This window comes from Stegodyphus dumicola, chromosome 1 (genome assembly GCF_044657685.1).
Source record: "Stegodyphus dumicola isolate Sdum_Otavi_A_Nest chromosome 1, ASM4465768v1".
Taxonomy (NCBI): domain Eukaryota; kingdom Metazoa; phylum Arthropoda; class Arachnida; order Araneae; family Eresidae; genus Stegodyphus; species Stegodyphus dumicola.
In genome coordinates this window covers 271,176,013-271,199,127 of record NC_140768.1, presented here as the reverse complement: position 1 = coordinate 271,199,127, position 23,115 = coordinate 271,176,013, and the positions used below count along the sequence as shown (strand labels likewise).

Below are 23,115 nucleotides of genomic sequence, written 5' to 3'. Positions count from 1 at the left end.
AAAGAGTCGGAATTTTTGAGTCTGGCCCTCAAAAGTCATTTGCCCCATAGTTAGAGGCTTCCGCTCCCATGATGCGGCTTCAATTTCTGTTCCCAAGGACATGCGACTTCTCGCACCGCACTTCCAATTTGACCCATAGATATCGCCACGAGCAAGCCTCCACTAAACACACCGACAGCATTGAATAGCGACTGAGCCATGAATCGTCTTAGCTTCTCGACCGCCACAAGTTCCTAGAAAACACTGCGTTATGCGAAGCCGTGTTATACAAGACTAACAACCAATATAAAATAGAGAGCTACTTTCCGGATTCTGTCTGCTGCCTCATTTAAATTCAGACTTTTTTGAAATGTGAACATTTTCCTTGTAAACAAACAATTCCAAATCGGTATTTTCATCTCTAAAGAGATAAATTTATTTTTGAAAGATGTTTTCTTACTTCCAAACATAGTTTGGGACTGACTGTTGCATGAGTACGTCCTTTAATACGTCCATATTCGTCAAGAGTTCAAATAAACAACAACAGAACAAGGTAATGAACGATCCGCATTCAACCGATCAGTCACTGACACCAAAATGTTTACAGGGTCACTTAAATCGGAATCATCATCTTTCAACGACGTAAATAACCTTATTTTCTTCGCTGAGTGTAGTTATCAACTTGATTTTTCCGTTATCTTGATCACTTTGCGGTAAAATAATATTGTTGAACATCGGAATTTGTGTACCTGAATCAATAATAGCATCAGTTTCTTTATTTTTGACTAGTATTTTTCATATATTGACGCTTGTGAATTTCGGCTTGTTTCTTGTCGATGTACTCCGAGTTAATATGGGCAAAAATTTCAATTTCCTCTTCGTCTGCTCGCGAAATGTATATGATTTTCATTTTTCGCCTTTGCGAAAGCAAATTATCTAAACAAGCTTCCGGGCTTAGCCCCCTGAATGTCCTTTAAAACTCTCGTCTTAAGTTTCTCTTTTATTTCTACCACGTTTACATAAAAAAGTCAATTTGCCGCGCATTCATCTAACAAATTAAGTAAATTTTAATTTTTAACTTTTATTTTACCTGTTTCATTTCGAACGCCCTTTCAAGTGAGGTAGAATATAAACTCCATATTTCAGGCTTACGCGGTAACGTCAGGGTTACTGTTTTAAAGCTTTTTACTTAGTTTTCTAACGAGTTAGAGTTAACCTGTCCATCCTCACCTGTGTTCGAATTCCTATTCTCCGCTTGAATTCTAGTGATTTTCAGTTGGACTTTTGCATAAGTTCTAAGTTCTAGCTTCGTTTTCTCTAATTCCAAAATCACTTCTTGTTCTGTTCTTGAACGTTCACTTTCTGTCTTCAACTCTTTCCTTTCCTCTTTTTCCACCTCTATACGCTCACTTACTATGGAAACTAAAAATTCTTTTACAAAATTAAAACACACCGGCTTCTTCCGCTGAAAGCCAGTCTCCAACTAATTTTTTCCTCCCCCTAAAGAGAGCTACTTACTTATAAGATTAAAGTTTAGGAGGACCAGGTACTACACATATACTGCATTATTTCCTACTAAAAAGTAAATGATCAGAAACTCGAAATATATTCAATTTACCGTAAACAACTCGCAATGATTTTCAAAATATGCATTCTGATTACCGTGATTTTTAGTAGCGAACTCAATCAGAGTACAACAAATATTCTCTGATATTTCAATTACTATTTCAAAGATTGCTCTTTAACATTTTCTTTCTTTATTGTTTTGGGAAGTTTGCCTAGTTGTCATGCCGCCCAACCGAGTAGCTAGTGACCGAAACGCCGTCGCATGGACCTCCGTCATAAGGTTCTACACCAATCAGAGTTATGCCCATGCGACAGAAAAGAATCTACCATCCACTGCCGGCGGCATTCACTGAATCATTGATAGTAATATTACAACGTTAAATTGACAATGTGACCCTGACTGCCATAACTATGGGCCCGAGTTCGAATCCCGAAGAAGGCGGATTTGTAATTCTCCGTCCGTTCACAGGAGGCAAGGAGGCAACGGTGGTCACCTATTAGGTGCTTTCATAATGAAATGGCCACCACTTTCGGTCCTTATAGAGACGCAAGGCTAATGGCTATTAAATAAAACGTCCGTCCATTAAAAAAAAAATAGTTTTTATCTCCTGATTCATTATTATATTGCTGCATCTTTTTCAAACTGTTTTTACTTATTATAGTTACGTTTATTTCATTCTTAGTTAAATAAAATTCCTTTAATAGTGGTGTAAAGAATAATCACATTCTCGAGCTGTTAGTGATTCATATTCAGCTGACAGTTAAAGCAACCATGCTTCAAACACCAGCGAAAATACTGTTGATTTTTATATTTTCTTCCTGAAAACACTTAGTCATCGTTACAATGGCATTTCTTCATAAAAATGCCGGTTACTTTACAATTCAGCAGCTTACATGTACTTCAATATAATCTTAACTAAAAGCGATCTACTTTCATGAAGATGCAAATACCTTTACAAGAGGGCACCCTTCAACAGCAGTCCCAGTTAAACTAGGACGCTTCACCGTCGCCATTTCATAGTGGCCGTTTTGACCTCAGGACGTTTCGTCGTCGGGATTTCGCCGTCAAGACATGGTTTTCCTTACATGACTGTACTTTATCTTGCCCTATTATACTCGTATTAAATTTATTTAGTTTAATAATTCTGTTTACCTTTTACCTTAATAAAAGTTGCTTTTAATATATAGTTATTTACAAGTATGATATGTATGGAAATTATACATATAGTTTGAAAATTATGTCAGTATCAAAGATAACTGGGGCTAAACTTCTGATATAACAAAAGTTATATTATCGATTTTAAAATTATGCGGGTACAATGTTTACATGGTTCGTCAAAATTTCTTGAAATTTTAATAGGATAGTTCAGAGAAATTACTCATACAGGCAGGAAATACACATTTTTATGAAATCTGACTGAAAAACGCAATTACTTTGGAATCTTGTCAGCACCTTACTCTCTCAGAATTATTGTCATATATAACGATGTATTTGTATAAAACTGTACACAAAAACATTTTAATATTATTTTACATAAAATATTTGTTAAATTAACTTAAATTATTAAACTAAACAGAGTTATTAATTTAAATTTACTTAATATAATATGGCAAGATGTAATACAGTCGTGTAAAGAAAAATATGTCTTGACGGCGAAACGGCCACGGCGAAACAACCACGGTGAAATAACCTTGGCGAATAGTCCCATTTCCTCTACGTATGCCGGATTTGCACTCCAGCTGCTCCTTTGAAACTGCCATAGTTTATTTCCAAAACTCAGTTCAACTCTTCATCGATTAGAATTATCGTTTTCTCCATACTTTACTAAGCAATACTGCAGAAAAGTCTGCACTTCGAAAAAATTACTTTGAACTCCAGGAAGATCAAATATCGTTTGACAAAAAGGATTAATTAGTGCCAAACAGCTCGAAAAATTAGCATATCAGCTGAACGAAGAGGCAGAGCGGACAGAAAGACCAATCAGAAGATTAAGTAAGGTGATGTACGGTAGCACATGCGCAGATATGCAGGCAGACGTAATGGGGGAGTGTCTGAGTAGTATAAAGCATGTTGTCTGTGCAAGATCAGTATTTCTGGCAAAGAGATTGCACGCCGTATAGCAGTTAAAATCACACCGAGTTGCTGCCTCAGCGAGAAATAGCGAATAATCAATCTGTTAGACGACATCTGGATGCTTATACCCGAGGTCGAATCATTGGGAAGTTGGAGGAAGGCCGCAGTGTGAAAAGTGTGGCTGCAGAGTTCGGAATTGCTCACAGCATCGTTTCACAACTTTGGAGACAATTTCAAACTACAGAAACAGCTATCCGGGGGTTTAGTAGTGGTCGTCCACGAGGAACCACACCCGCAGATGACCGGTATATTGCCTTAGGCCAGAAGAAACAGGCGGCAGACAGCGGGAGAAATCGCTAGACACACGACACAGGCGACTGGACGACCGATATCGCGTTTTACCGTGGCCAGAAGACTGCACGGTGGTGGTCTGTTTGCACGACGCCCTGTACGGTGTGTACCTATAACGCCTGCCCATCGGAGAAGGCGTTCTCTGTGGTGCCGGGAACACCGGAATTGGAGAGACAATGAATGGGGACGAGTACTCTTTACAGAGGAGAGCAGATTCAGTCTGAGTAGCGATTCTCATCGCATACTCATCTGGAGAGAGCGGGGAAGCCGCAATCATCCCTCGAACATCATTGAAAGGGACAGGTATGGAGGTGGCGGTGTTCTCGTTTGGGGAGGCATCATGCTTGGTAGTCGTACAGAGCTTCACATCTTCGACGCAGGTTCAGTCAACGGGACCCGTTATTGTAACGAGATTCTTCTTGCATATGTGCGTCTTTTTAGAGGCGCTATGGGTCCGCAGTTACTTTTCATGGACGACAATGCACCATGTCATCGCACAGTAGCTGCCGAACAGCTCTTAGAGAGTGAGGATATTGAACGTATGGATTGGCCGGCACGATCTCCGGATCTCAATCCCATCGAGCATGTATGGGATTTTCTAGGCAGACGCTTGGCAGCTCGTACCTTACCACCAGTAACGATTCCGGAGCTTCGATTGGCGCTGCAAGACGAATGGGCAGCAATGCCTCAACAACTCATTGATACCCTCATTCTCAGCATGGGCAGACGCTGTGAAACCTGCCTAGCAGTCAGGGAAGATCATATCCCCTATTAAAGACCGGATGTTTCTTGCTGGACACCCATCACAGGGATGTTTCGGCCTTCAGTCGCATTGCGCTCCATGCTACTTTTTCAATAAAGCTTCTTTTTATCCCTCTGATTTCTCTTTTAGTAAGTGTTGCTTACATTACTCATATCCTTACGTATTGGGGATCTTACGGTATTAAATGTGTTGATTTGGAAAGCTTTTGTACAAAGTTATATTGAAAAAACCGTCTCGTCCTTAATTTTTGCACACCAGTGTAGCTTTCCATACACTTACATCATGTTTTGTAGTAATAGCAGTTAGACCTTCCGATAACATAATAATCATAATAGTGATGTTAATAGCACAAAAAGTGCCTTTCTATAGAAATAGCATTCTAGGTGATGAGATTCTAGGTGATGATTCTAGGTGATGATGCTATTTCTATAGAAATAGCATTCTAGGTGAAAAATATAATAATTTTCCTGTTGCACTTTTAAGCGACTATGTAATGGAACAACAACAAAATCAGGATTTATATTCCTATGAGAACGAAGGGCGTAGCCTTTTCTCTTGATTTATGGAAAACAAATAAGAGAGAGAAAGCAATTTAGAGAACTAGGTCATTTTACTTTTATTTCTTGAGATAGAAAAGTATCGATTGATGACGTTCTTTTGCCTCATTGGTCTAAATCGATTACAGGCGGTGCTTCATTTTGCTTCTGTATGAAGAAGAAATATGTTGAGTGATATTAAATTATTTCAAAGAATTTTCGTCAACGTGATTTTTATAATTTGGTGCAATATTTTATACAACCCAAATGCCTTTTAATTGAAACCAAATGAGACGAAAGCATATTCTAAAGACTTCCTCCTAAATAGAAGTTGTAGGGATAATATTATATATACTCTAGTTTTCTTCTGTAATGCAATGCTGTTGTTCCTTAACAGGATTTTTAATTAAAAAAATACCTCTCGGCACTGTTCATGGGTACTGACAGATAACTTATGGCACCTTTTGTACAAGGAATTTCACATATAAACAAGAATTTATTAGCTTTACTTATTGAGTAAAATGAAACGACTTACATACTGTTTTTTATGTAACCATCTGCCATTGTAATATACGTATTTCAGTGGCCAGGCAATTTCTTAATTCCAGAAGAATAAAGTTTTCTGATTGGATGTCGACGCATTCCTGAACAGCGTCAAATTTGCTTTTTAATCTTGAAATTTTTTATCTTTGTATTCTTGTTTATTTTGACTCTTGTGTGAAATTGTGCAGTCATGTTTCGTCAGACACTAAAGAATCCAAAATTTTGCCTCCGTCCTTTTCACAATGCTGCAGAACTTATGTGACTACAATTATCTTATTTGTGTATGTGTTTAGGCATGAAAAGACGGGGAATACCTCTGGTGCTCATCTTGTTAACAATCCTAAACTAATGATTCCACACTGCCAACACTTATTTTAAGTGTCTTACAGATTTCTTTGATGGTGAACCACCCAAATTAGTGCAGAAAGAGCAATCAGCTTGTCTTCATTGGCTAATAAGCATATGGCTCATTTTCACATTTCACTCGACCTTCTTTAAAAGATTTGTACCGATTATACAATGTATATTGACACTTACGGTGAGAAACACTGAACTCTAAAATAAGTCTTTATGTTCTAATTAAAAAATAAGGTAACGATTTGCTACGCAACATTGTTGTGAGTCGCCTGCGCCGCCATATTGATTACATTAAAAACTAGCACCACTCTTGACAAATTCAATGTTTCAGCTCAATGAGTAACGATTACTTCGAACTCTTTACAAAAACGGAGCATTCAAAATTCCTGTTTATAGTCGCACGTCCCCCGTAGCGTGAGGAATTGACGTGAGGAATCCTGTATGATAAAAATTCACATTTGAGATTTCCCTCCTCCGGAGACAAGAATAAGACTAAACTAAATCTCTTCCGTCATCTAGAAAGTTCAAGGATGTAAAGCAATTAGGGTCGTATACACTCTTCGTATTTTGAAGAACTCTGTGGATAACTGACAAAATCATTGCTTCAAAAATAATGCTTGGTATTTTCATTACAAATGTATAAGATCCCGTTTCGCAGCAATATGACGGCAAACACTCTGAGCATGCACTTTAGCTTTTTTAAAGCCTTCTAGCAAAGCCGTTAGTATTTCTTATCCCCTAAGCATAAACAAGCTCACACCAAGCCCAGTAGATCTAGGGCTGGATTTACGTATAAGCTATAGCAACCCCCCACACTTTCTCGGGGGGCCCCAAAAATATAAATATAGTAGTATTAAATAATATTAAATAGTATTAAAATATATTATAACAGACTTAAAAAGAGTCCCGTATCTCAAATAGCTTAGGGCTTTATCAAGTCTAAACCTGGCTCTGAGTAGATCAGGCTACAAAAGAGCCTCAATTACGATGTCCTGCTCATTCAACAGCTGCATTTTAGAGGTCCCCATGCAATTAATAAGGTGTTAAAGCAATTCAAGAACAATGTTGTTTTTTTCTCTCTTTAATTTTTTAAATCAACATAGTCTTCCTTAGTTATTAATTCAACCTATCTACCTAAAACTGTGTCACTTAGTCAGCACTCTCACTGATAGTAAGCGAGGTACGTGTCACGAAAGTGATGGTTTTCAGAAAGATAACTTTTTCAAATAATTACAGCGTAAATATAGGTAATGTTACCGTCGATGGTCTCTCTATCTTTTTATTTTGAATTCTGTGCTTTTTGAATGATATTTAATTATATAAAAATTATCTAGTTTAGTCAACCCTTTCATAAGTTTCTGCAGTAAATTTACCTTATTATAATTTCAAATTAAAGATTAATTTACTAATTTCTAATGGCATTTGATTTTTTGAAGAATTCATGACGGCCATATGTTAAAGTAACACGGTTCTAGGAAATTGTTTTAGAATAATTCAAGGAAGAGAATTTTTAAGATGTTGCTTGTTGCTACAATACAAAAAATCATAAATTCTACGTATTATATCTATTGCAGATCAGTGTCTGAATATATTTATCACGTTATTTTCAATATCAAAACAGAAGACACTAATTTTTAAGCTCAATATTTTATTTTTGGAAGGAATACTGGTTGTAAAAAGAAGATTGCTTAAGCGCATAAAACTTTAAAGAAAACCGTGCTCTCTAGCTTTAGTTACAGAATTATACATCCTGTTTTCGAAACTTAGGTATTCGATCATTTTTAACACCTACTTTCTTTAGATTATCTCTTTCAGCAGGATAAGCTGTCAAAATAAAGTACCAACTATTAAACATTTCAAATTTACGAATACTTTTGACATAATGGAAATTAGAAAAGCAAAATTTGAAAGTCTCAAGTGGACTGACTTATCTAAAATTCCCAGAAAAATCAGATCACTTAAAGAAATTCTTTAAAGTACGAGAAAATAATGGCACAAATTCTTGCCGCGATAAAATTACTGCTCCGTTTATCAGCAATTATTTTTTGTTATAATAGAACTGACAGTATGTTATTTTAACTTCTTTAATAAGAAAACTGTCCTCCAAACTATTTTTCACGTAAATTTGTACCCCATCAGAGGCTAGCATTTAAACCTGTGTTCAATTTCTGGCGACATTGATTTAAAACATGTGTAACATAAATACGAGCTTGTTTTCCTTAAAAAGGAAACCTTCCTTCTATTACGTCATCCTTTCCTTTACGTAGATTATCTTCTCTCATATGCTTTGCCCAAATCCAAATAATTCTAATTATGCGCAACAATAAAACAACAATGCATTATTTAGCTATAGTAAAAACCTTGAACTGCCATTAATTTGGTCTGCTACTGTTTTGCAAAACGAGAAAATTTTTTAATAAATTTTAAGTTGATAAACGAGAGAGATCTACCAATACCGAGTAGTATATACGCTTTGACCGCCGAATTTCGTGTAATCTCAACTGAGCTGAATCATCTCTCCCTCTGTGAGGGATTAGGATAGTCATTTCCCATACTCGATTTCAGTTGGCAAGCCTATGCTCAACATCGTACGAGTATATACTGTTTCTTATAGCATTCTGACTACTCGTGTGAGCATAATTGTATGTCCAAGTCTTCTTTAGTAACTATACTACGACAATAGTTCCCATAGTAAAAACGTTTGAAATGGAAGGCGATAAGAAGAGACGGTTGAAATACAAGTTAAGAAGAAAATCATCAGGAAGAACGAAAGAAATCTGGAAGTCAACAGCTATGTGTTCTAGAAGATGTAGAGAAGTTATCAGGTTCTGTGTTCCTCCTTACTTGCTTTGGGAACATTAACTGTCCTGACTCGGAACAGGGAGCTTACTAAAGCTATGTTCAATAAATTTGGGAAGTAGACAATACACACAGGAAGGGTATACGAAACCCTTTATTTTCCTCTCTTTACAATGATTTCCGGAACTTCGGAATACAGAGACCAACCACTTGTGGTCTGAACGTAAGAATATAAAAAATATTAACTAAAAAATCTAACTAAACTAACTTTGGATTAATAAACAAGTGCCTAACTCCAAGACTGGCAGTATATTAACAAAAAGCCGTATGTAGTACAGAGAACTGCTAACACTATGATACGTTTAAAATTATCAAGAGGATTAAACGTCTGGCCTTGAAGGCAACCCGCAACCGAGTAAAACTACTATGGCAAGCGGCCTGCTTCTAATAGCTCCTTCCTCTCTCTTGCTTGGCAAAAAGCCACAACTTAAGTACTTGGCGTTAGCAAGACAAATTTGCATAAATAAGTTAAAAGCTTTTAATTCTGGCCGGAAGTAGAAAATAAGAAGTGATAGTAAAGATTTAAAATAAAATAAACGTTAGTAAAACTTAGGATCCTTACATATTTCCCGCCAGAGTTAATTAGTTTGAAACTGAGGTCTAAAACGACCTTGTTGAAAACTTTTAGCTCTAGAATCTAACGCAAGGCCAATCTTTTACAAACATTTCTCACTAGAAACTAGAAATTTAAAAAAAAAAAAAAGTCATTTTTACATTATCAACTCCATGGACAATTACTTTTCATCTGTACTTGCATCTAAACAGGAGTTTCTAGTTGAAATCTGGTTCCTTCCAGAGATCTGGAAGGAAAACTAGTTTAATGAAATGTTACACAATTAAATGGCAAGTAACATGAATACTTATATTTTCTTTTAACATTCTTATTTCATTCATGACGTTATTTAATTATCTCCCCGTGCTCTCTGACATGTGTTGTAAAGGAAAACACCAAACACGAACGTGTCTATGTACAAGTGTTCAACACTACCGCCTGCAATCAAAACACTAACGTGTTAAAATTCAACATAACAAGACCTCAGAACACACCTTATATTCATCTCTAAACCCTGAGATACTATTCTGAAAAGTGGCTAACTCTGAAGTGTAGCGTCAGAGAGCCTAACTACATTCATTCAACCTTTAACACATATTCACAATAATTTGCTCTTTTTACAGTCACACGAATAAGTTAAAATTTTTGGCATTACTTTCACTTTTAACATATCACAGTATTTCTTAACGTTGAAAATAACAGTTCACATTGTATATAAGGACATATTAACATGCCGTTAATTTTACGCATTTTAAAACATACATTAGTAGTACATTGTTAACTTCTATTCTTTTCCAAGCAAGTGCCAATTCTTCTACATTGAAATATTACATTTCAAAAGTCTTTCAGACTAAAACTTCTTTCTTGCCAGAATCTTTTAAGTAAAATTTTATACAATAACTTTTACAATTTTCTTAAGGTACCTTTCTCAAAGATTATCAATGCTTTTACAATATTCAAGTATTTACACATTCTTATTATACATTGATTTTAGTTTTACTCGCGAGTAATTGAAAAACAATATCAAAATAGGTAACAACTCATTTCTCGCCTTTTTGGCGATAAAGGTAGACCTCACATGAGGTAAAACGTCTTGAATTCTGCCACTTGCAGTAAGAATGAAAAATTAACTTAAGGTTTCAAAGTAACATAAAGTTTTACTTATCTTTGTGATATTCGGACATCCTTTTTTCTGCCCAGTCCTGGAAGGTAGCGAAGACTACGGTTTGGTTTATCTTCCTTCTTGTGCGGGTTCGCCCTTCAGTTCCTTCCTCTATGAGCTTTCTTTTCCTTCCAGTTTGGTCACCCTTGAAGACCTTCTTTTTAGCCTCTGCCTGTGGTCTCGGCCGTTTGATGGCAGCTGGTCTTGGCGGAACCAGGACAACTCTCTCTCGTTCCTGTTTGGATCTCGTTGCTGGCTGTTAAAATTTTTCTTGCTTCTTTGCATCTGCAGCTGGTCTTCCTTTATCCATTCGTCGACATTTGCTGCGTAGACTCCTATCCGCTGGGTAGATCTTCCGTTAAAACTTCTTTCTTGCCAGAATCTTTTAAGTAAAATTTTATACAATAACTTTTACAATTTTCTTAAGGTACCTTTCTCAAAGATTATCAATGCTTTTACAATATTCAAGTATTTACACATTCTTATTATACATTGATTTTAGTTTTACTCGCGAGTAATTGAAAAACAATATCAAAATAGGTAACAACTCATTTCTCGCCTTTTTGGCGATAAAGGTAGACCTCACATGAGGTAAAACGTCTTGAATTCTGCCACTTGCAGTAAGAATGAAAAATTAACTTAAGGTTTCAAAGTAACATAAAGTTTTACTTATCTTTGTGATATTCGGACATCCTTTTTTCTGCCCAGTCCTGGAAGGTAGCGAAGACTACGGTTTGGTTTATCTTCCTTCTTGTGCGGGTTCGCCCTTCAGTTCCTTCCTCTATGAGCTTTCTTTTCCTTCCAGTTTGGTCACCCTTGAAGACCTTCTTTTTAGCCTCTGCCTGTGGTCTCGGCCGTTTGATGGCAGCTGGTCTTGGCGGAACCGGGACAACTCTCTCTCGTTCCTGTTTGGATCTCGTTGCTGGCTGTTAAAATTTTTCTTGCTTCTTTGCATCTGCAGCTGGTCTTCCTTTATCCATTCGTCGACATTTGCTGCGTAGACTCCTATCCGCTGGGTAGATCTTCCGTTTTGGAGCCGGGTTATAGTTGCCGTCATTTCTCCTCGCTCTCTTTGCATTCGTCGTACTTCTCCCTTCTTCATTCTGGGGGTGGTCGTGCTCTCTCTTTTCTGGTCGGTGGAACGGTTTCTTTTTCTTGTTACCTTCAATTTTCCAACGGGGAAACTTTCTTTTCAATTGCTCCTGCCTCCTAATGGCTTGCCCTTGTGATTGTTGTTGTTCCACCTCTGGAGCTTGTGCCTGCAGTGCCTGCAGGATCCTGCAAAAGATCTTTAAATATTGGCATTTTATTACGATTATAGAATGGTTTTATCTGGTCAATGTTTGCGGAGCATGTTTCACCATTCCTGGCTTTTAACACCACTGCAGCCTGAGTTATTTTTTCTATGACATATGGTCCTTCAAATCGTGGAAAAAATTTGGCAGTTTTATCTTCTGGTGCTGAAGAAAGTGAATGCTTAATTTTTAACACTTCATCTCCTACTTTATAAGTTACTCCCCGTCGTTTCATATCATAATAAAGTTTCTGTTTTCTCTGTGCTACTTCAGTGTTCTTTTTTGCTTCTTTAATTAATTTTTCTATACCGCCCATTTTAAATTCTGGGGCTCTTTGTTGAACATAAAATAATTTATCTAACGACATTATAATCTTTCTGCCTAAAAATAACTCATCAGGAGTTTTGCCCGTCGTATCATGTTTTGCGGTCGAAGGCTAATTCATTGACATAGTTATCCCAGCTTTTATGAAAATTTTTAACATAACTACGGATAATTTTCACTATATTTCTATTGACCCGTTCCGCTATATTTGATTGCGGCCGATACGGGACCACTTTTAAATGACGTATGCCCAGTTTTTGGCATATATGTCTTCAAATATATTACTTACAAATTGAGGACCATTATCCGATATAACTTTTAGGGGCGCCCCGTATTTTAAAATATATTTATTTAAAATAGAATCAGTAACTAATTTCGCGGAGGCTCGTTTTAAGGGAACAATTTCGGTCCACTTACTAAAATGATCAACTATAACAAAGAGATACCGATTTTTATTTAACTGACTTTTTGGGAAAGGGCCCAATAAATCGATGCCAATTATTTCATTTGGAAATTCGGATTAATGCTATTTAGAAACCCGGCCGGGCGGAAATTAATATAATTACCTGCTTGACATGTTGGGCAGGACTGGACATACGCCCTTGTTAACTTTTGCATTTCAGGAAAATAAACTGCTTCGCGTACGCGTTGGATGGTTTTTCGAATACCAGCATGAGAAGCTAATGGGCAGTCGTGTAACTCCTGCAGTATATTTAATCTAAGACTAGCTGGGATAACAGGTCGAAATTCGTTGTTGGAATTCGTAGTTTTTGTATAAAAAAATAGACCATCTATTAGTTCGTAATGGGCCGCCCTATTTCTTATCGCCACAATATCTTGGTGGCTAAAATTTTCAGGATCCTTTAAATACTCATAAATGTTTTTAAATTCAGGATCCTTACCCAGTTCGGTTATTAAAGTTTCTCGGGAATGTATCGTACATGCTGTGAGCATTGCCACCTTTACAGTATTACCTTCTTCATCTATTTTTATTCTGGATTGGGCATCTGCTACGATATTTTCCTTTCCGGGGGTGTGTTTGATTACCAGATTATACTCTTGTAACTTGAGTGCCCATCTTATTAACCTTGGGGGATAAGTTTTTCCCTGAGTACAATCTAGTTACCGCCGCATGATCAGAATACACTGTTATTGGCGCCCTTCCAAAATAGACTCGGAACTTTTGCACTGCTAACAGAACTGCAAGTGCCTCTCTCTCGGTCGCGGAATAGTTTCTTTGTGTTTGATTTAAAGTTCGGCTAAAAAATGCCACGGGCTGCTGATTTTGCGGAAGTACCGCTCCTACCGCATAATCCGAAGCATCCGCTGAAATTTCTAAATTTTCATCATTTTCAGGAAATTTCAAAACAGGGGCTTGCGTTAATGCTTGCTTTAATTTTTCGAAAGCACTATTGGCTTCGGCCGTCCACGAGAATCTTGCCTCTTTCCTTTTTAATTTTAACAATGGTTCAGCAATAGCTGCAAAATCTTTTATAAAGGACCTATAATATGAACAAAGTCCTAGAAAAGAAGAGAGCTTCTTCGCCGTATTTGGCGGCGGATACTTATGCACAGCGATTATTTTTTATTCGTCTGTCTCGATTCCTTTCTGATATATTTTGTAACCTAAGTATTTTAATTCAGGGGCTGCAAATTTGCACTTTTCGACATTAATTTTTAGACCGGCCTCATTTAATAATGAAAACACCTGTCTTAAATCCTGTACATGTTGGTCCAGATTATCACTAGTAATAATGATATCGTCTAAATAGATAAATGTGGACTTTCCAAGAACAAGCCTTAGCACAATGTCCATACATCGCTGAAATGTTGCCGGTGCCCCTGAAAGGCCAAACGGCATACGCAAAAATGCATAAGTGCCAGACTTGGTTATAAAAGCAGTCTTAGGCACATCTTCCGGTCTAACCCCTATTTGAAAATAACCAGTCGTTAAGTCTAAAGTAGTCATATATTTGGTAGAAGTTATGTTCCTTAGAATTTTTTCGATAATAGGTAACGGATATACCGGATATTTAGTCATGGAGTTTAATTTACGATAGTCAATTGCAAAACGCCACCTTTTCGGATGTGTTACCGGATAGTCATTATTTTTCTTACATAACACAACGGGGCTAGCATAACTACTTGAGATGGGCGTTATGATCTTTTTACGTAACATATCTCGAATGTGCCACTCTATAATTTTTTCTTTATTCTTATCATATCGGTATGGTTTGTGGCGAACTGGCAGTGAATCTCCGGTGTCGATACTATGGTTAGTAACTTGAGTAAATCCGGGAATATCACTAAATAACGAGGCAAATTCACTTACCACTTGCCGAATTTTTTATTGCTCTTCCTTAGGCAGGTGGTCGATGTTTAATGTCGGTGGTTCTGTTTTTTCTTCTCGAACTGGTTTCATCGTCAGCTTAAGGGACGCTTCGTTAAAATCCAACGTTGCTTTAGCCTCTGAAAGAAAATCTATCCCTAAAATGACATGTGCTTGCAAATTCTTTACGATAAAAAACATAATCTTTACTTGCTCGTCCTTGATACGAATGTATAACGGTAACTCACCTATGCACTTGCATCTTCCTCCCTGCACCGCGCAGCTAACACTGTCGTATTATCCGAATTATATATGCGGTATTTACGGAAATACTTCCATAAAAAATTTTCTGCCACACAGGAACACTGCGCGCCTGTACCCAGGAGTGCGGTGGCTGGGTTGTTATTCACCAACACTTCAATCTTTGGAAGAGTCAAATTTTTCACCATCACTGTATTTAACTTGAAGGAAGAGGGGTTTTCTTGGCCTTCGGATTTCCGCACCCTCCCGTCAGCAGAAACCCGTTTTAGTTTAAATCTTGTTTCTTCCTTTCCATGCCTTCCTTCTTTTTCCGCTGGCCTTCAGACTTTTTTTCTGGCTTACTATTGAACTGTCGACGTTCGCCGGTTGTTTTTGGATACTCGGGTTTCCTTGCCCACTGATTCGCTTTGCTTCCGTAGCCGTGTTCTTGACTTTGCTGTGTTCTTGGCGCACCAAATTGGCTTCGTTACTCATACTGGCGTCTTCTTTCAATGTCCGCCGTTCTTCTACTTTCAAACTGGATTGCTAGATCAAATAAATTTTCCAGTGTAGTCGGATTCCTTAATTCAATAAAGTCTTGTACTTGGGGAAGTAACCTCGGCAAAATCACTTGAATTATCTCAGGATCCGGACGGTTTCCATACAAGAGTTTAAAGACGTGAATTTTTCTTAAAATAAAACTTGAGAGATTTTCAATTCGTTTCTGGTATATGCTGAAGAGTTCCGTTTCTAATCTTGCACGATCTCTTACGACAGGGAAGGCTTTTACTAAGGCAGTCTTAAAATTTTCGGAAGTATAGGTGGGACTTCCCGCTTGACCCAAGAGGCTTCTGCCTATACATTTGAACCAATTAAGCGCTTGGCCCCTCAAAGCGCTGGTAGCTAAGGTGACTTTCTGTAACTCATGTACTGGATACAGCATGAAGTGGTCATCCAATTTTTCCCCAAAACTGGTTACCGGTGAGTTTCCATTAAATGTTGCTTCTGGTTTCATCGATGCGCGCATGGTCTGGACGATGTAACCAAATCCTTCCAGGGCGGCAGCTGGCATTTCTGGATTCTGAGCCGCTTCTGCAGGCAGCACAGGTTCTTCTTGAAACTCGGCCATGGTTATTCTTCTTCGTCGGGCGCCACTATCAGGTTCTGTGTTCCTCCTTACTTCCTTTGGGAACATTAACTGTCCTGACTCGGAACAGGGAGCTTACTAAAGCTATGTTCAGTAAATTTGGGAAGTAGACAATACACACAGGAAGGGTATACGAAACCCTTTATTTTCCTCTCTTTACAATGATTTCCGGTACTTCAGAATACAGAGACCAACCACTTGTGGTCTGAACGTAAGAATATAAAAAATATTAACTAAAAAATCTAACTAAATTAACTTTGGATTAATAAACAAGTGCCTAACTCCAAGATTGGCAGTATATTAACAAAAAGCCGTATGTACTACAGAGAACTGCTAACACTACGATACGTTTAAAATTATCAAGAGGATTAAACCTCTGGCCTTGAAGGCAACCCGCAACCGCGTAAAACTACTATGGCAAGCGGCCTGCTTCTAATAGCTCCTTCCTCTCTCTTGCTTGGCAAAAAGCCACAACTTAAGTACTTGGCGTTAGCAAGACAAATTTGCATAAATAAGTTAAAAGCTTTTAATTCTGGCCGGAAGTAGAAAATAAGAAGTGATAGTAAAGATTTAAAATAAAATAAACGTTAATAAAACTTAGGATCCTTACAAAGTTACTTCTCATGCATATAAACAAGAAGCAACCAGTAAATGATACCGAGACCGAGAATTATATCTAAGAAAACACTCTCTTGTACCTCAACAGAAAACGAGGAAGACTTTAAGATGTCAGATGGGGATAGTTTGATACTTTTAAGGGCAGAAACGTTATCCACAGTATTGTGAAGCACGGAGAATCTGCGAGTTCCCTCACTATCGCAGTTGAGGCATTCACTGCTATGTTCCCCAAGCTCATAGTTTCCGATTGTTATCTGCCGCAGCAAGTTTTTCACTATGTTTTACTAGCGATAAACGGGATTAACAAAACAAAAAAAAAAAAAAAAAAAAAAATACAGCCCATGAAACATTCGTCAGGCTCTTATTAATCCCTAATATTAGAGAGGATTTCAAAGTCCCCTCTAACAATAGGGATTTATAAGATTCGCTTATCATTCCGAGAATCCATCAGACTTAAAGGAATGCAAGGTGCAGCTTAGTTAATTAATCATTATATCTAAGTTCAATGGTAAAATTTGCCCGGCTTCGGAGGGAAGAAATGCCTTTAGGAAAGAAATCTACTATTCAGAGTTTTTCTACTTATAAATTGCTTTTCCTACAAGCCGAATTACTAGAGGAATTCAAATTAAATTCCTTCCTCTCATCTCCACTTCATTACTCCAGCACATAATTCAGCAGGTCATTTCGAATTTTAAAAAGCTTTATGCAAAAGCACAGTTACTGGATACTTTGAGGTCTCCGAAAGTTTGGAAAAATAACTTCCACATTCACAAGTCATTGATAAAAATGAAAGTAGGGTTTTAAGAGAACTTTCATTTCTACTGGAGGAAAACTGTGGTGTCTGATTCCATTCTCACATATAAATTTGCTCCTGAATGAGAGACGCTACTTATTGATAAAACTGTATGATTGGCAAGCAAAGGCGACATAAGGCGTCTATTTTCGAAGGGTACCACTAAGTTGTTTCATTAACTATAAATAAATAAAAATATTTTTTTCTTTAAGTTACTTATTTATGCCGGCTCCCAGTGTACTGATTGCTTACGCAGCGAAACTATTGGGGGTGGGCTTGCTTGGAGGAGACATCGAGTTGGAGTTAATGAGAAGGCTCATTCAAGAGTCATTCACTTTTAAGACCTCGCAGGAGAACCCGGCCAAGGGCTTACTACCGATGGAACTGATGGATTTGCATCGTTAGCAATAGCAGAACTTGCACCTCAAATTGGACAAAGAATAATTGTAGGAAAAAGGGCAAAATTTTCTAGAAAAGTAGCAGCCAGGTGAGGCTTTAGTCGTGCGTACAATGAATTAATTTTAACAGCTATTTAATATCACATTACGCTGAAATCTTCTGAAGGAAAAAAAAGCGAATATCATTTCATAGGCTACTTAGTAATGCCGCACAGAAAGAAAAGATTTCAATAAGAACAACAGACAGTAATGTTTCCATTTAGCCACTATTCATTTCAAAGATGAAGACAAGTTAATTGCTTTTTATACTTTACATTAGTAATTTTTATGTGAATATTTTTAAATGGTGCAATGAATCCTCTCAGTTTCCATTATTTCTTATGAGTAAATTTACTTTGCGCATGCTTTGAATATCAAGCACGGTTCCGGAACGAAATATGCCCTAAAACCATACTTGTAGTTTTTAACATCATACTTGTAACATCATACTTGTAGTTTTTGCAATAGCTAACGATGCATTATAATGTTATATCTTTTCTTTTCTGTTTTTTCAGTGGAATGTTACACATGTAGTGTTGATTTTCGATCACAGAAATTCGAACTTAACAATACATGCTTGTTTCCGAAAGAAAATGACAACAAGGAGAAGACGAGATGCAGTGATGCATCAAAGTTTTGTAAGGTAAGTTTATAAGTTGCTATGCTGCAGAATGATTTCTTAAAACTTTTAGTGTGCGTCACCATTCGTTTATTGACTGAATGATTATTGTCATCTTCACAAACATAACTTCGTATGTGAGAAGCCATCTAGAGCCTGAGTTCCTGACGGGGTCGATAATGATACCTTGGGGATAGATGAAATTTCAATGGTTCATGATGATCAAGGGGTCGATTGAGGGTCGACAGCTGAATACACTCGGGCAACTGGCTGGCATAATCAAAATCCCACTGATTACAAAAACTTTTGAGTAAACTAAAAAGTTGTGGAATTTAAAAGGGATCCGAGACAAAAATATCTCTAAATCAAAGTTGTTGCCTTAATAACATTATTAACTTTTCCCTCTTTTTACTTAATGGAAGTGGGCTTTCATCATGTCAATAATTTATTTAAAAAAAGGTTGTATATTTTCGAATGAGGGGATTTAAAAATTAAGTTAAATATATTTATGCCAAATATTCAAAATATTGTGTCAATGTAAGAAGCACGGACATCTCATTTATTAAAATCGAACATTTGCGCAGTTAGAATCTGTAATTTTGTTTCTGAAAACTTGTTTATGTTTGTAAAATTAAAAAATAATAATAATATAAAACATAATAAAATATAAACTTAATAAACCTTTTTTTTCATATTATTAGCTAATTAATATCTTTTTAAGCTATTTATGTGCAATTATATGCATTATGATTATGTTGCACGCTGCATAGTATAGGGAAAATCTATAAGGCGGTCGATGAAGAAAGCCGCTCTCATAAAAGGGGTCGATGCAAAGGAAAGGTTGGGAATCCATGAACTAGACTAATCAAAGCAAATATGTCCTATACGAGCATATGTTATTAAGGATACAGTCGGCTCTTCAAATATTGAACGATGTGCTATCTATAACATAAAAAGCGACATACCACGAAGAAGTCACAAGAATGGAGTAACAATCGGCAGATATAATACTATATATGTATTGAATACAAATCTCTAATAACATCATAGGAATTGAATGTTTTATTCAGGAAATATAAAAGCAATAAAAAATGGATAATGCATTGGTCCACTACTCATAGAGTTCGCAGATGTCGTCTTGTGAAACTGCTTGCCATACGCGTACCAGTTTGTGAGTTAAATCGGCGGGATCCGCAGACGCTCGAAGACGCCTGCTCATCGGAGCCCAAATGCGCTCTATTTGGAGAGAGATTTACAGGCGAAGAGACGATCGCTTCAGCCATGGAAGTTGAAGAAGCACGAATACAAGCAGGAGAAAGGCGTGCCCTGAGTGGCCGGGCACTGTTGACATTAAGACCAGGGTTCCATGAAAGGTTTGGTTTATTGGTTTTATTATATTACGGCAAAGCACTCGAGGGCTATCTGCCTTAAGGGAGGGATGCCTTCGGGGAGGACTTTCTAAGAGAAACTGGTTAGTATAGTTGTTACACATGGGGAAAACCACGAAAACGCCCACGCAGCCAGCCCGTTCGCGGGATTCGAGCCTCGCACCGAACTACCAGTATTCAGCGACTTTACCGCTCGGCCGCTGGTGGGCTCTGTGAAAGGAAAAGCAGTACTATATGAGGCGTAGAATCTCATTGACGTACCGCCATGCTGTAAGGATTTCGCGGATTCGAAGCCGTACTCATCGCTGAAAAACAGTTCTGTTCCCGAGGTCGATTGCGCCCAGCGCCATGGCAAACGTGTCTGGCGGTGTGCAGCCAGTGAGGGCACTTTCCGCAATAGCCTTCGTGACTTCAGCCTCACTGAGTTGCCTATCGATGGCCATAACAGTCACTGGTGTTTCCCGGTGCCCTCAAGAGAATTAACCACTACAGGCAGCGCAATGACATATTTCCTGACGGCGCATGGCCCTTTTGCAGCCTATCTCTTTCGCTTCGGATTGCACAACAGAGATTCATTCATAGCCGGCTCAACAGGTACCATCGATCATTATATGTTCGAGTGCGAAATCAACAAAGACCTACATTTCCGGCCGTATACAGCTGAAAATGCCCAAGTTTGGCTGAAACAACTCCAAAAGTGTGAGCTACTGCGAAACAAACTTAAAAATCTCATAGACTACTTAGCAATAAACTGCGAAAATCTAAATTTAAAAAAAAATTCATTCAACAGAGTCAAAGCCTTGACAGGGTCCCTTTAATAACCACGGGTCACAAATACCCATCTTCCGAAGTAACTTTATAAATTCCGCTACAAATTTTAATATTCTATAGAAATTTTTGGCTAGGCCTAGCGAAAATAGAATGCTCCACCAACTAAGTACAAATGCTGATAGTCATATAACAGGCGGTCAGCAACTCAGCTGGTGGTAAGTAAGTCACTGTGCACTGATTTGACAATTAATCTTCCTTTCTAGATTCATTTTCGCGTCGCTTTCGGCTGGTCGCTCCCATCTCGAAGCTCTGTACGGCCATGGTTCATTCATTCCTGCCAACATCGTCAAATGGTAGCATCTCTCCGACCCAGATGTCTAAAGATCCTGCTATCTGACTACCTTGCTTCCCTTAGCCCACTTGCGCATCCTTTGTTAAAGGGTGAAATCTGCTCATACTGTTTTCGAAGAATACTGTTCTGCTGTTTACGAGGCATTGTTGCAGTCTTCGTGGGTCGACGGAACTACATTTGCATAGAAATTATGCCTTAGTGTTAGAATATCTGCTGTTTTCTACATCATCCAGATGTTCCGTTGCAATGCGCTGGAGCTCCAGTTCAGTCATTCGCTGCTAAAAGTTAATCGTTTGCATCCTAATATCGGATTTCGAGGCTTGCCACAATATTCATCACAGTATTTTCTTTATCGGAGTAATTTAGAGCCTGTCTCATGATTCTGGGTGACAAATTTTCCCCAGATTGCAGACGTACTATGGCCGCATGGTCCATGTATATGTGTGGTCCGTGTGACAGGTTTCTTCTCAAAAAAAGCTTTTAATTTTTGAACAGCCAAACGAACTGCTAGTTTTCCTCGCTCAGTAATAGTATAAATTCTTTGGATTTTGCTAAAATATGCTACCAATTGTCCATCTTGCATATGAGCACAGCTTCTACCGCTAAAAGTTAATAAATTTCCGCGAAATCAGATGCATCCGCGGAAATTCGTAACTTCCTTTCTCTTCAGGAAATTTCAAGACGGGACTTGAATTAATGTTGATTTAAGTTTTTCAAAAGGCGATGTTCGCTTGCGCCGGCAAAATTAATCTAGTCTTTTTCCTTTTGAAATTTAATAAAGGCATTGGTATGTGAACAAAATATTTAAGGAATGTTCTATAATAGAAGCACAAGACCAAAAATGATGCCAATTTTTTTTGCGGTACCATGTGGCGGATAATTTTTAATTATTGTAATTTTTTGAGCCTTTGGTTTTTATGCTCCGCGCTGGTATTTTATATTCCAAGTACCTAAGTTATTTCTCTGCTTTAGATTTTGCTGCATTCACATTTAGACCTATTTCCTTTTGAATGTAAAAACGTCGTGCAAGTTCTCAATGTGCTCATAAGTTGTGCTGCTCTTGACTATTGCGTAGTCTAAGTAAGTATAGGAATGTTGATATGGCAAGTTCTAGCTTTTAGATTACGTCCACTGCACTTTAAAACGTAGCGGAGCCCCATATCGACCAAATTGCATGCTAAGGAACACATAACCCCTGATTTAATGTAGTAATAATTCAGTTTTTGCATATTATCAGGATTTACACATATCTGAAAAGAAACCAGATGAGAGATCTATCGTGGTAATACATTTCGTGGAATTAATTGTCTTAATTATCTCTTCAGTTATTGGTAAGGGGTAAACTGGATATTTTGTTATACGGTTTAGTTTTCAACAGTCGATAGCAAATCGTTATACATTAAAAATCGGTGTGAGGAAGATGATTCTATTTTCTTGCATAGTAATATAGGATTAGCGTAGGACTACTTGTTTAGTATATCTACAATATGCCTTTATATTGATCTCCCTTTTAACTTTATCGTAGCGGTAGGGTTTACCTCTTCATAGGGAACTATTTTCTACTTCAGTCAAATGACTTATTATATGCATTAACCCTGGGGTATCACCAAACAAATCTGAAAAATTTACTAACTTCTCTATTTTTTTCCCTGGAGACTAATCCTTCAAGTCCAAGACTCGTCTGATAAATCAACATGAGATTTTGCAACATCCAATCTCTTTCTCCTGTTTATTTCTGAAATGAGAGGTTTTTACCTCCTAGCTGCCCTTCCATAAAAACTTCCTTCACGTAAAACATTCCGTATAATCTGTACACTAAAAGTTATACGCGAAGTACTAGCAACATCTTGGTTAACTGGGGTGCACTATTTTGGAGTTTTCTTAACCTCTTTGATAATGCCACGTTTTTCCTTGCAGAAAATATGCGAGGGTGTTCATTTCTAATCTTATTTTTCGTCGATCCTGCCACGTTGAACTTCTCTACAACACTTCTAACAGTAAATAAATTTATGTCACACTTCTAACAGTAAATAAATTTATGTCACACTTCTAACAGTAA

The 23,115-nt window shown here is 37.6% G+C and overlaps 1 protein-coding gene across 2 annotated transcripts in view; it reads left to right on the top strand.

Annotated features, from left to right (window-relative positions):
* LOC118185621 (uncharacterized) overlaps window positions 1-23,115 on the top strand; it is a 60,228-nt gene that overhangs the window by 2,505 nt on the left and 34,608 nt on the right. For both annotated transcript variants that reach the window (XM_035355508.2, XM_035355507.2), the window contains exon 2: window positions 18,442-18,569. In XM_035355508.2, coding sequence (XP_035211399.1) covers window positions 18,442-18,569 — 128 coding nt within the window. The remainder of the gene's footprint in view (window positions 1-18,441; window positions 18,570-23,115) is intronic.